The following is a 13,186-nucleotide window of genomic DNA, read 5'->3' as shown; positions in this document are numbered from 1 at the left end:
ATATATTTTATTGTGCAGAGTCATTTTACTATGGTATATTTTGTTACTTAACTTCTCATTTTATTTGGTAGAGTCACCTTAATGCTCGTGGTGGGGTATTTAAATGAATAAAGAATGAGACGAGATTGGAGGCTGCCCTAGTATGGGAGGATCAAGACACGTACAAGGACTACATCACCATCAGTGAGCACTAGATGATCCTTGCAATGGACATTAACAGAGGCCATATATTCGTGTTCGATTCACTTCCATCATACACACTAATGACGAAGCTGGGGACTTGGCTGGAGCCATTGACTATCATAGTACCATCCCTACTTCATTACTTTGACATGGTTTATTCAAAGTCGAACCTATCCACATCCTGTTAGAAAATCTCGCGACCTATGAACACCTACATATAGCACGGGTTGCTTGATTGTGGCATCTTTGTAATAAAATTACTAGAACATTTGGTGACTGGTGCTGATCTGTCCGTAATCACTCAGGAGAAAATGAGTGAATATAGGATGCAGTTAGCATGTCAATTGTGGGCGAACTCTCCGTATTTTTTATGTGTATAAAACATGTATTTTTTATTGTATATTATATATAAAACAATTTTATCAAAGTTCAAAGTTCGAAGTTCAATATTATACATTTTATCAAAACATGTATAATTGAGCTATTGCTCTTTTCATTATATCAATGGTATATAAAACATTATATCAAAGTTCAAGGTTCAAGGTTCAAAGTTCAAACATTGAGAGAGCGAGATTTTGAGAGAGAGTGAGATTAAGAGAGCGAGATTGTGAAGACATGGCTATGTAATGCTCTGTTAAATCCTCGATGCTAGATACTCGATACTCGATAAGTTTCTACTCGATATTCGATGAAAAACTTCTGACTCAACTCGATACTCTGAAATCGATATGAGTAGATAACAAGATTGTGTTTTTGTGATTTGCAAAAAGATTCACTTTCTTTTACAGAAAAACTACTCATAGTCCAGTTTGTTATAGTTTTTTGTTTACAGAAAAATGAAGATTGCTTACAGCTTGTTTTTATTTACAGAAAAAATAGAAAATATGAAAAACTCTTCTTTGGGGCCTGATCAATGATATTTATAACACATACCAATAGACCGTTACAAGATAAAGTTAGTTATAAACTACATGAGAGGTATTTGAGTCACGGTTTCTGGCATTTTTAGTACGTCGAATGGTTGTGAGCGATTCGCTACAATTTTGGCGGTTATGCCCATAATTTCCACACCGACCACATTTCATTTGTCTGTGAACTTCTCCTCTGGATGGTATTCTTCTCACTCTCCATCGCCCGACTTGTGCCACAAACTTTGGAGGAAGGATAGTTTTTTCTACATATCCAGGAGCTCTCTTCCATTCAAATATGTGACCAAGTGGATTTATAGGCTCCGCATACGTAGTCATTAGAGAGTCCACTGTATAAAATCGACTGCAAAGACTCTGAATGGGTATGTTTCGTTCCTTGGTGGCAACAATTGCATGCGAACATGGGATACCAAGTGAGTCGAATTCCTTACACGTGCATTCCTTCGTGTGAAGATTCACAATACCGTCCAATCGATTATCTCGCACGTGGACCCGATAACAATCAATAGGCTCAATCCGATATTGTTGACCCTTATCGGCCTCACTTACCAATTGGGTTTCACAGTAGTCAGAGTGCAATGTCATTCGAGATGCTCAATAATTCCTTCATTCGTAGAATCACGATTGGAGCATTCCTCTAACATGTTCAATCAAGCATACTATGGGCAATAGCCGATACTCTTTAGTTAACCAATTGAAACACCCTGCACTGTTGGACGTCATGTTGTCATATTTTCGTTCTAGTTGGTAAACTCGTGTCCACCTTTGAAGATCAATGTCTTCCAGATATTTCGTGACAACATCGTCTCGAAAACTATGGAGTTCGTCCCATTTTGTCTAGAACTCTGTCATGCGAAATGCCCTTGCTGCATCTCTAAATATCCCAACAACCATACTATCCTTAAAGTTTGTAATAAGATTCTGTTCTATCTGCCACGTGCACAATCCATGAAATTCTATGGGAAAAAAATGCATGAATAACATTGCTGATAGATACTATCCGATCAAACACAAACACCAGATTATCGGGTTCTTCGATACTGCATTTCAAGTTCGACATAAATCATTTCCATGATCGATCAGTTTCATTGTCCACTATTGCATATGCTAATGGGTATAATTGATTATTCTCGTCCATAGAAACCGCAACCAACATGGTCCCTTTGTACTTTCCTTTCAAGTGCGGCCCATCAACAATTATCACAGGCCGACAGCTTGCGAAACCTCTAATACAAGGCCCTAATGCTATAAACATATACTTGAAATGCACATCATCTTCAAGTTCAATCTCAAACACTGTACCCGGATTCTCTATTTTTAACGCTTCCCCATAAGCATGTAGTATGTAGTATGTAGTATGAGTATTCTGGAGTATCTCTAATGAGATCATATATGGCTTCCCTTGCACGACACACTTTATAATAACTTATGTTCACGCCATAATCTCTCCTCATATCCTCAACGATATGACAAGGTTTATAAATACGTCCTATTCCTATAAACTTATCTTTAATCAACTGACCAACAGTCGTTGCAGTTGCTTGTCTATGGTCGTGATTCAGAATTCCGATGGAACATGTGTGCAAACTGCAGTACTTTGTGATCTTGAATATATCAGACCCTTCCATTTTCATTGTATGAAGGCTCCACTTACAAGTCTCCCCAATACATTTGACAGTGAACAAAGATTTGGTTGACTTCCTGACCCTAAATTCAAAATTTTTATTGATGGACAAAATAGGTAATCATATTTTCAAGTCCCTTTTACTCGAAAATAGTTGACCAACTTCAACATCCTCCGTCCTAGATGAAGAGGTACCAGACATAATCAACTCTCCTCTATGACTTGAAGACACAGATGGTGGAATGACTGAAGCTACTATGAACAACACACCTCTATGATCACGATCCATTTCATTCAATCATGTTGGTTGCTCATTAACATTCATTGAAGGACCACAACGTTGCTCTAGATGACCACAATCCATATAATCAAGTTTAGATGATCTCTCATTACCAACAACTAAAGTACCACCCAATTCTGAATTCAATCTTGCTGGATTAGTGTGGTCGTTGTCTAGTGGTAATGTTGATGGTACAATATTGGTAGACAATGTAATATCATCCTCTTCCCGATGAAACTGATATGATTTCTTGTATTGTCTGTCCACAATCGTATCATCATAACTCACATTTCCAAACCCCATTCTAATATTTTCATCCTGATTCAATTTTAGCGTTACAGATAACTGAAGTCTACTAAGCTATTCTTGAAAAAGAAGGAAGCGAACATCATCATCATTCCTTATGTATTGTGGAGGGGTTTCATATTCAAGCTTATATTTAACTCTCATTATAAGATCAAACTCTGAAGAACTGACATCTGTAACCCTGAAAATGTGAGATCTAAGTTCTTCATACAATGTAACAGACACAATGATTCCTATCAACTCCCCTCAATATACGAACTTTCATTCTCATCTCAATCATCTCTATATTTTGAATAAGTAGACACTTTTCCATCATCCTACAAAGCAAGAGAACATTTGTCATTAAGTTGTACAAGCAATTGAAGTGTACTCTCGTTCTCTCTTAATCTCGCTCTCTCTCCCAATACAAAATAACAGACTCAAAATAATGAAACACCGTTATGAAAAACCTGTTCCATTCTGAAAAAGCCTCGTCTTGGAAATCTCCATTCGAAAAATCTCCGTTCAACAAAACACCCTCGAAAACCAGAGAAGTAATCACCGTTGAAATGGAGTTTAGAGTTTAAAAAAATTACCATTGTATTGTATTTAGGTATTATTGATTTGAGGCTTCAGTCATGAAAATTGTCAAATCATTCCTGACGAATAATCACATCAAACCAGAGAATTTCAAGTGAGGGCGAGAGTGTTTAACCCGACAAGAGCAAGACTTATAAATTGAGATATTTGTGAAGACAATTTACGTAATTTGGTATGACGATGATTTGTACAATTTTTTTTACTTTCTTCGTGATCACGAAGCTGCTCAACATAAACTTGGAGAAAGAGAAATTGTTATAGTCAGATCGATTCAAATCGAACAAGAATTTTACAGTTGGCAAACATTAAGCATTGTTCGCATCAAAATCAATCGTTGAAACCCACCATTTTCGTCCTTTTCGTTCTTCAACTCCACGAACAACACAGAAAAGCGGAAAACCCCAGAATCTGTCCTCTGCTGGATGATTGTAATTATCCAGTTTCCCTCCCAACTTGCCAAATTGGTCGTTCTTTCTCTCTCAAATTCAATCTGTTTAGAATCCTTTACATTATTCGTCGAATTCTGATTCCGATCGTCGGTATTGTTCCCTCGCCACTAACTACGTTTGGTCCTCAAGCTTTATAATGGCGTTACGCTTCTCATATCAATGCCAGCTTCTTCACTGATCTATTCCAGAATTATTACCTTCAGTTGCGATGAATTTCGTTGGTGGAGTTTCTGCTGTGATTCTCGATCTCGATGGAACCCTTTTGGACACTGGTCTGTAATTTCTTCTATGAATTTATGTATTTTCTTGCTATAGTTGTATGAGAATATGAAGTTACACTGTTGTATTATGTTCAGAGAGGGCGACAAAGGACGTGTTGAAGGATTTTTTGGCGAAGTATGGTAAAGTTTGGGACAAGAAGAGGGAAGAAGAGAAGAGATTGGGGATGACCCAGAAAGAATCTGCAGCTGCAATTGTTAGGGATTATGGTCTTCCATTGACACCAGACCAATTTATTCAAGAAATTACTCCCATGTATAGGGAAAAGTAAGATTCCAGGTCTTATGTTTTGTTCATTTCTGTGATGGGTATCGTTTTTTTTTCCCCTCTTTTAATGTTAGTGTTGAAATACTCTTCAGATGGCCTTCTGTTAAAGCACTTCCTGGTGCTGATCGTCTTCTCAAACATCTTTACTCTCATAAGGTCCCATTTGGGCTCGCTTCGAATTCTTCAAGTGAATTTATCCATGCAAAAATTTCTTGTATGAAAGGTAGTTTCTGCTTCAGATGTAATTAATTTATTTATTTATCTGCTTGCTTTGTAATCTCTTCAACTCTATTGTCATGTTAAAGAAAAAAAAAAAAGAATGAAGAAAACCTTGAGGGCTGGAGAGAGAGGTCTTCTGCCCAAGAAAGTTACTAACAGAAAGCTTTCTAATAAAAAAGGATCAAGGAGAATGGAATAATTGTCAAAGCAAGCATAACTCAATAGACATTCAGTACCTGTTAATCATGAATAGGTTTGTGGTTCAAATCCTCCGCCCTCTATTATACTAAAAAAAAAAGAGAGTGGAATAATTTTAAAAAAATCTGTAGCTATGACTACATCAAGAAGCATTTAGCTGTACAAAATCTCAAAAAGTAGAAAAAGAAGTAGCCTTTTGAAAGTCCTCTTGTTCTGTTCAAGCCACATAAGAGGGCCAGAGAAGCAAATTTCCATGAATTCCTAGCCTTTCCTGCCAATTTCATGTAAATACAAGGGTAGGTTTTTAACTTGGCCAGGGTAGGGCTTTCTTGAAGATTAAAAAGGTCGGAAGGTTTTATATAATTATTTGATAATGGTACTGTGCTGCAATGGATAATGGATCCCTTTCGAATTTAATTATCTGGGTATTAGTGAGGAGGTCTTGCGGGTATCCCTACAACATCACCTTGATAAAAGGTGAAGAGTTTATAGATTCAATCCATAGTGGTTACCTACTTAGGATTTAATATCTTACGAGTTTTCTTGATGCTCAAATGTTGTAGAGTTAGGGACTTATCCTGTGAGATTAGTCGAGATGCGCGTAAGATGGCTTAGGCACTCACGGATATTAAAAAAAGAAAAAAAAGGAGGTTTTGCAAACAAGGACGGGCAAATGCAAATCCACCTCACACAGCCAAAGGATGAATACATTTAGTGATGGTCCTTTTCCGATGCACATCTTTTGCTTACTATGGGGTTTAGCTTTAGCATATTCCTTTGTCTTCCTTTTCCAATTACATGATATGATTAAACTCCCCCACATTGTAGGGTCATATTCTCCTGATTGCTTTTCAGAAAAGCCCATGTATATGTAACAAATGGAATTATTTTGTAGCAGTTCTCTCTCTTTCCCTATCATTCCTTTCTTTTCTTTTCTCTTGAGCTTGTCTATGATATGCTGAACAGATCATGCTAATTTTGACTAATTGTAGCTAATGTTGTTTTTCCTTTTTTTCCTAGTAATCGCATATCTGACAGCTTTCTACAGTCTTCAGCTATTGTAACTCACTTTTATATGGAACAATTTAATTAGGAAGTAATACTGGCTTTCTAATTCCCTATTGGTCGTTGGAGTAAACAATATTCCAAGTGTGGACTAGTGGCATTTGCATTAATTGTTTGCTTCGGCCTCTTTACTTTTGTGGCCTTCATTTTTTGGTCTTTATTTTGTCCTTCATGCTCTCTCGTTATATAACATCCTCTTGTTCGTCCTGTACGATGTACAACTTTAGTTTTTTCATGCTGTCCAACTTGTCCCCATATTTTGGTTTCGAAAATGCATGACATATGTTCGTGTGCAGGTTGGAAGGACTGGTTTTCTGTGATTCTTGGTAGTGACCAGGTTATTGAAGGGAAACCTGCTCCTTATCTGTAAGACTTTTTATTTTTTATTTTTGCATGAACCATCTTGATGAAGAGAAAAATTTGTCTCATTCCATCTTTTAGCCTTTTTCATGAGATGAACTGGTGTATACTAATCTCTGAAAGAATACTCAATTGTTAATTAATCTCAAAAGAAATCTTCAGCCCTATTTATAGGCTAAAAACATAGCTTAATACCTAGCTTTACCCTCATAACTGGAGGGGAAAAGGTATAAATTAGAAGTTAATAGAAAAGCAGAGAAATAACCTCTACCAAAAGGAAAATGGTTAAAACAAAAGAGTAAAAATGACTCAACCAAAGAAACTTAAAGATTAAAAGGAAATACAACAGGATTTCCTAAAAGACATTACATCATAAACTCAGTGAATATTGAAAGTTTAAAACCTTAATTTTAGTCATGTGGAAATGGAAGTCTAAGAACATCTTTATATCCAATTACCGCATTCTGAAATTCAAGTCATAGATATTTAATGATTTCAAGTTAGGAATAACATTGTCTTGTGGACTATCGATAACTTCAAAAACCAAATGCTAAAGGAAATGGAAAGAATTAAAAGTATGTAGAATTTATCTTTGACGCAAATGAGTGATGGAATTAGCCAAATCCATGAGAAACAAGGGAAATGTCTGAGAATGAGATAATAGGATCTTTAATTAACTGCAAAACAAAGTTAAAAATAGCTTCCTATCAATGCCTTATGTAGCTTACAAAATGAAGAAAATATAACTGACAAACTAACAGAACTTTAGTGAAGTGTTAATCTAAACAGGTATGCTGGACTTCTAGTTAGTTAACTATGGCAAACTACTTCTCCTAGTTAATTTTTGAACTAATTTCCTTCAAATGTTAAGGATATGTGATTGATGTCACTTAAATTGCGCATTATTCCTTGATACCTTCCTCTAAACTTTTTTTTTATTTTATTTTATTTTTATTTTTTAAGATTTGAAGAGGCAGCAAAAAGAATGGGCGTAGATGCCTCTCATTGTTTGGTTATTGAAGATTCCTTGTAAGTTTGCAATTCTTTTAACTATAAATTTTTATGGATAAATACATTTAGTGTGTGGCATCTGGATCTCCACCTTCTGCTTTTCTCTGAACAAGATACATTCCGACAGGATTGGTGTCAAAGCAGCTAAGGCTGCTAAGATGAAGGTTATAGCTGTCCCGTCCCGTGGGGAAATTGAGTGCTCTTCCCTGGCAGATAAAGTGCTTAATTCCCTATTAGAATTTGAGCCTGAGCTGTGGGGTCTTCCCCCTTTTGAAGACTGTATGAATCTGTTTATTTTTCTTGTATTTTATTTTATTAATACTGTTTAATTTTCTAATCACTATCTCAAGTTTTTTACATAATAATCTCAGGGGTAGATAGAACCTTACCGATTGATCCAATATATCTGAGCTCTCACTACGTTAATGGGTCTATGAGTGAAATCTCAGGTGTGTCTGTATTTCTCTTACCTGCCTTATAATGAAATACATAGTTTAATGGATTATGATTATGGAAAATCTGTTTTACTTCTATTCAATTTTCCATCTTCGAATAATAGAATGGGGTCCATCTTAAAATCAATTGGCAAGGAGAGAAATAGCTTCATCTATCTCATAATAAATATTGTGAGGTCTCTCTTCTTTTCCAATGTGGGATTCTCAACATCCAGTCTCCCTAGTATCTTCATGCCTGTAATTTGGTCCTCATGGAATCGAATGGTGGCCATAATTTAAGTCCGGATATCATTTTCTGACTGAATTTTGTACTGTTTTTCAAGCTATTGGAGTTTCAAAAAGAATTGGAATAAACTTAAATGGGTAAAATTAGTACAATGTGACATCTGTTCTTTAAATTGCTTGGTTTGATCATTGGATCTGAAAAGTTCATGTGTTGATTTGGCTTTTCAGAATGTTGTAGATCATGATGAGTTTAATGCATGGTTTCAGAGGATGCATCATTACCTGACCAAGTTTTTGGAACGTTCTTCGGTTGGGGTGGCACTGTTATGGCTTGGACCATCAAGGTTGTGGTTAACATCGGATGGAATTGCAGTTCATGTACAAAAAGGAACAGGATCTGGGTACTTTATATTCTTCCATGTGTTCAAAATTTATATCATTTCAAGTTCGAGTTCAAGTTGGTTCTCGAGTTGCTTCCAATTATGATAACATCATTCAGAATTCAACATTATTCAAACGTTTTTTTCTCACTTTTGGCAGAAACTATGGTCAGTTGACGGATGTGATAGCAAAGTATTTGAGCAGCAGATGCAATTCATGCTTGTTGGCTACATCCGGAGATTGAATAGCACGGTAAATATTAGAACAAAGCCATAACGAATAACACGACCTGTAATATGATTTGTAATCAATAGAATTTTTATGCATATGGACCTCAAGCTTCATCTGGTCAAACTTATGACTGTAGGATCTTGAAAACATCGATGTGAGAGAGATTGAAGAGTTCAAGTATATTGCAAACACGTCACTTGACCGACCTATGTTTGTCGACCATTCTTGCACATCTCTTACTGCAGAAGAAACTTCTAGCATTAATGGATGAAATAGTCTGTAATTCACCAGATTTCACTATAGTTCTCTGGAGCTATCATTCTGGTTCATAGGCAATTTCATTGAAATTGCTCATCTTCTTGCAATAATGAATGTGTCACCACTGGCTCAAATGATTTTTATTGTTATCATTCCTTTCTTTTTCCTTGATTCTTTTCCAAGTAGATTGTCTAATTAGATAAAATCAAGTGGGTGAAGTGAACAGCAAGTAATATGGATTCTTTAATTCATTCCGCCTAATGACTATATTTAATGTGATTTTTGCGTCGATGTGCTGATTTGTATATATTAAGAAAAATCACAATCTTTAAATTTACCAATTATGTCATGAAGAAGAAACGTTGATGACCCCACGATCGAAATGATTGGCATCGATATCATTTTTATTTTAATTAGTTATACAAACGTGGGAAAACTTTGGGTGTTTTAACAATCAACCATCTTCAAGAAAAAAAACAATTTGAGAAAAGTTTTATGGAAAAAAAATTTGCGAGAACAAAAGGTTTGAGAAAAATGTTTTGAAATGTGTTTTAGAAAGAAAGTTTTTGAAACAGAATTTGAAGTGAAAAAGGTTTCAGAAAAATGTATTGGAAATAGTTTTTGAAGAAGTGATTTTGCAAGAAAAAATTGAGAAAATATTTTGGAATGTTCTATGATAAAACAAAAGTGAAGATGGAACAGATTATTTAATGATGAAGGTGGTGCAAAAAAAAACTTAGATGTAAAATATTTATGATATCGCACATTAAATGCAATAGAAACTATTGATGTCCGAGGTAGGATAAGGGAAAATCGCTTGACTTTAACATGATAACAACAGTAAATTTGTAGTTACGAGCGTTTGGATTATTTTCCTTCTTCGTTGGTTTTTTGATCACATTGAAAGATGAGACAAGTTCAAGAGTGAATGGTCTTCTTGACCACTGCCTCACGGGGAAGCTGCTGGCAAAGAGATATATCAGCCTACGCCATTCGGAATGTTTTTTTTTTCAATGCCTGGAAGATCGATAATGGAATAAGTGTGGAAGCCATCGGAAAGAACTTGTTTTTCTTCAAGTTTTGCAGAATTCTGGACAAAGACTGGGTGAGTAGAAACGAAGCTTAGCTTTTCGACAAAAATCGAACCTCGCACAAACCTCGCACCTTTAGAATTAAGCTTCAAGAGGGTTGGGTTTTGGATAAGGTTATATGACGTTCCTTTTAGTTTTCAAAACAAAGAGATGGCGACTACAATAGGCAATTGCATAGGCGAGTTCTTGGAAGTTGAATGTGATCAAGATGGATATTAAGAATCAAAGTTGCTATCGATATTAGGAGACCGCTGAGAAGAGGGATCATGGTCAAATGCACAGATGGGGGTAGGGAGAATTGGCTAAAAATTAAGTATGAAGGGCTACCCGACTTCGGCTACTCATGTGGTTTTATAGGCCATGTCGCTAAGGATTGCTCCGAGTGGGTTGGAACGAACAAAACAGAGGCCTCTACCCCATTTCTCTTTGGACCCTGGTTAAGATTCTCTGGTTTCTCAAAGAATCCTCAAAATTAGAATGAATTTTGCTCGTCATCCCAAGAAGGTCCTGTAAACAAATCATTCAAAGATAATATAAGGAATAGTGAGAATAAGGATACTGAGGAAGTGTTTATTCAATTCTTCTGCAACAAAAATCAGCCATTCCTTAAATACCCAAACAAGTTTTTCAAACACAATGGCTCAGAACAATTCTCTCCCACAAGTTATAGCACTGGACACAAACGATCCAACTATTGATGGAAGGAAGTTGTAAACATGAAAAAAAAAAAAAAAAAAAAAAAAAAAAAGTTCTTTGGTTGCTTACCAATAAACAGTCAAGGCTCTAAAGGGGGCATCTACCTTTTGTGGAAGGAGGAGATTAATATAATAATTACATCTTACTCTTCTCACCACATTGATTCAATTATCTACTGGATGAACATAAGTTGACATTTCACAGGCATGTATGGCTACCCTGAAACAAATAGGAAACACCGCACTTTGGGAATTGATTAGAAGACTTTATATGGAGAATGATTTACCATGGCTCTTAGGTGGAGATCTCAATGAGATTTTATATATAACCATGTAAAGCTTGGCGGTCCCCCAAAGAACCAAAGTGCCTGCAAATTTAAAGATACATTAGATGATTGCAATTTAAGTAACATGGATTTTAGTGGCCACAAATATACATGGTATGGAACAAGAAATGGCAACACTATCTGGGAAAGACTTGGCAGATTTGTCTGCTCCTCTTCCCTTTGGGATCTTTTCCAATATTCAACAGTAAGACCTCTGGATTGGTACTTCTCTGACCATTACCTTATTGTTCTCAATATGAAATAGGAAAATTCAAATCAAATACAGAGGAATTAGAAGTTTAAATCTGAAGAAATGTGGTTGCAGAAGGAAGATTGCAAAAATATTATCAAAGAGGATGGTCAATGGAATTTCCAAAAATTTGATCAACCACTCCATGTTAAATTAAGTAGATGCTCAAAGAGGTTAGGTAAATGAGGGAGGAAAATGAACAATAATTTGAGAACTAGAATTAAGAATTGTAAAGTGGCTCTACAAGCTGCATATGAAAATCCCCATGCAATTAACTTTGCAAAAATCTATGAAATTGCATTCGAGCTTGGGGTACTACTGGAAAAGGAAGAAATATTTTGGAAACAACGTTCAAGAGAAAACTGGTTAAAATACCAAATGGTTCCATAAAAGAGCTACTATGAGGAAAAGGAAGAATGAAATCACAGGAATAACTGATAAAGATGGTAACTGGGTTGTGGAGAATGATAAAATTAAGGAAACATTTGCTCTACTACTTCCAGGAAATCTTTACATCTTCAAGATCTTCCAAAAATCATTTAGAGGATGCTTTGAAATCTATTAATCCAAGAGTTACAGTTATAATGAACAGAAAGCTTACTCAAGCATTTACAAAAGAGGAGCTTGAAATCACCATTAATTTATTAGATTGGGCCCTATTATGTGATCTAATTAATTAAGGTCCTAGATTCCTAATTGAGTATGGACTTAATGGATAGAAGCCTATTCCTAGTTAATTAGGGTTTAATGGGAGATTCCACTTAGTCTTCCTTGAATCCCATCTGGAGAGAGATCCCACCAAGGACATTTGGAGCTTTGGTTGAGGAAGACAATAGCACACTTTAGAGTCATCATCAATCTTTCAATGAAATCTGGTATGTATATATATTCTTGACAATTTGACATGAATGATTCTAGGGTTTATCTATTCAATATAGATATAAAGTATTTATGCTAACAAGTGGTATCAGAGCATGAATTTCATGTTAAATTGTTGACTTATATTTATTTTTCAATGATATTGTGATTCAATTTTGGTTCCGCTTCGTGGATTTTTCAATTAAAAGAAATATATATGTTTCTATTTATTTCGTGGAAAACATATTAAGTGGGTTGTCGGCGGTAACATGCGGGTGAAAAACCCATTTGATTATTATTTTTTTAAGGGAATATTAATTTTAATTTGATGAAGTTAATGGTTTTCGTGGGTAATGGTCAAATGTCGAGTACTGTGTTGCCAGCTATGTATATGTGTTACTCATTAAGGGGCCATTTGATTGGAGAGTGGGAATGGAAATGGGTTTACAAAACCCATATTTAGTTGGTGGGATTTGTTTATTTATCTTGGAAAAGGCAATTCCTAGGTATCTTTTACCACACAAATGAAGGAATTGCATACCCATTGAGAAGTGTGGGTTTTCATTTCTTCTTCCACTTCCTCCACGATTTTCCTTCCTTCCAGCCGTGAAATCGTATAGCATTTTGTTACTCAGTGATCGTGTAGCATTTGGTAGGCGATCGTATA

At 35.7% G+C, this 13,186-nt stretch overlaps 1 protein-coding gene and 1 long non-coding RNA gene across 2 annotated transcripts; one reads left to right on the top strand and one right to left on the bottom strand.

The window, feature by feature from the left end:
* Positions 1-4,067: 4,067 nt before the first annotated feature.
* Positions 4,068-9,451, top strand: LOC120078429 (bifunctional riboflavin kinase/FMN phosphatase-like). Its single transcript, XM_039032705.2, has 10 exons — positions 4,068-4,622; positions 4,707-4,896; positions 4,989-5,119; positions 6,675-6,744; positions 7,702-7,767; positions 7,877-8,028; positions 8,121-8,198; positions 8,697-8,830; positions 8,970-9,062; positions 9,178-9,451. Exons 1-10 carry the CDS (start codon positions 4,559-4,561, stop codon positions 9,310-9,312), a joined length of 1,113 nt encoding a protein of 370 aa, XP_038888633.1. The 5' UTR covers positions 4,068-4,558; the 3' UTR covers positions 9,313-9,451.
* A 584-nt stretch (positions 9,452-10,035) lies between these two features.
* Positions 10,036-12,168, bottom strand: LOC150036342 (uncharacterized). Its single transcript, XR_016529827.1, has 2 exons — positions 11,156-12,168; positions 10,036-10,897 (listed from the first exon to the last, which is right to left on the bottom strand). It is a non-coding gene; the product is annotated as an uncharacterized LOC150036342 (long non-coding RNA).
* Between the last annotated feature and the right edge of the window lie 1,018 nt (positions 12,169-13,186).

Source organism: Benincasa hispida, chromosome 5 (genome assembly GCF_027475165.1).
Source record: "Benincasa hispida cultivar pf3 chromosome 5, pf3_genome.v1.1, whole genome shotgun sequence".
In the NCBI taxonomy this organism is placed as follows: Eukaryota; Viridiplantae; Streptophyta; class Magnoliopsida; order Cucurbitales; family Cucurbitaceae; genus Benincasa; species Benincasa hispida.
The sequence above is the reverse complement of the archived record's forward strand: the minus strand, read 5'-3'. Positions and strand labels throughout refer to the sequence as shown.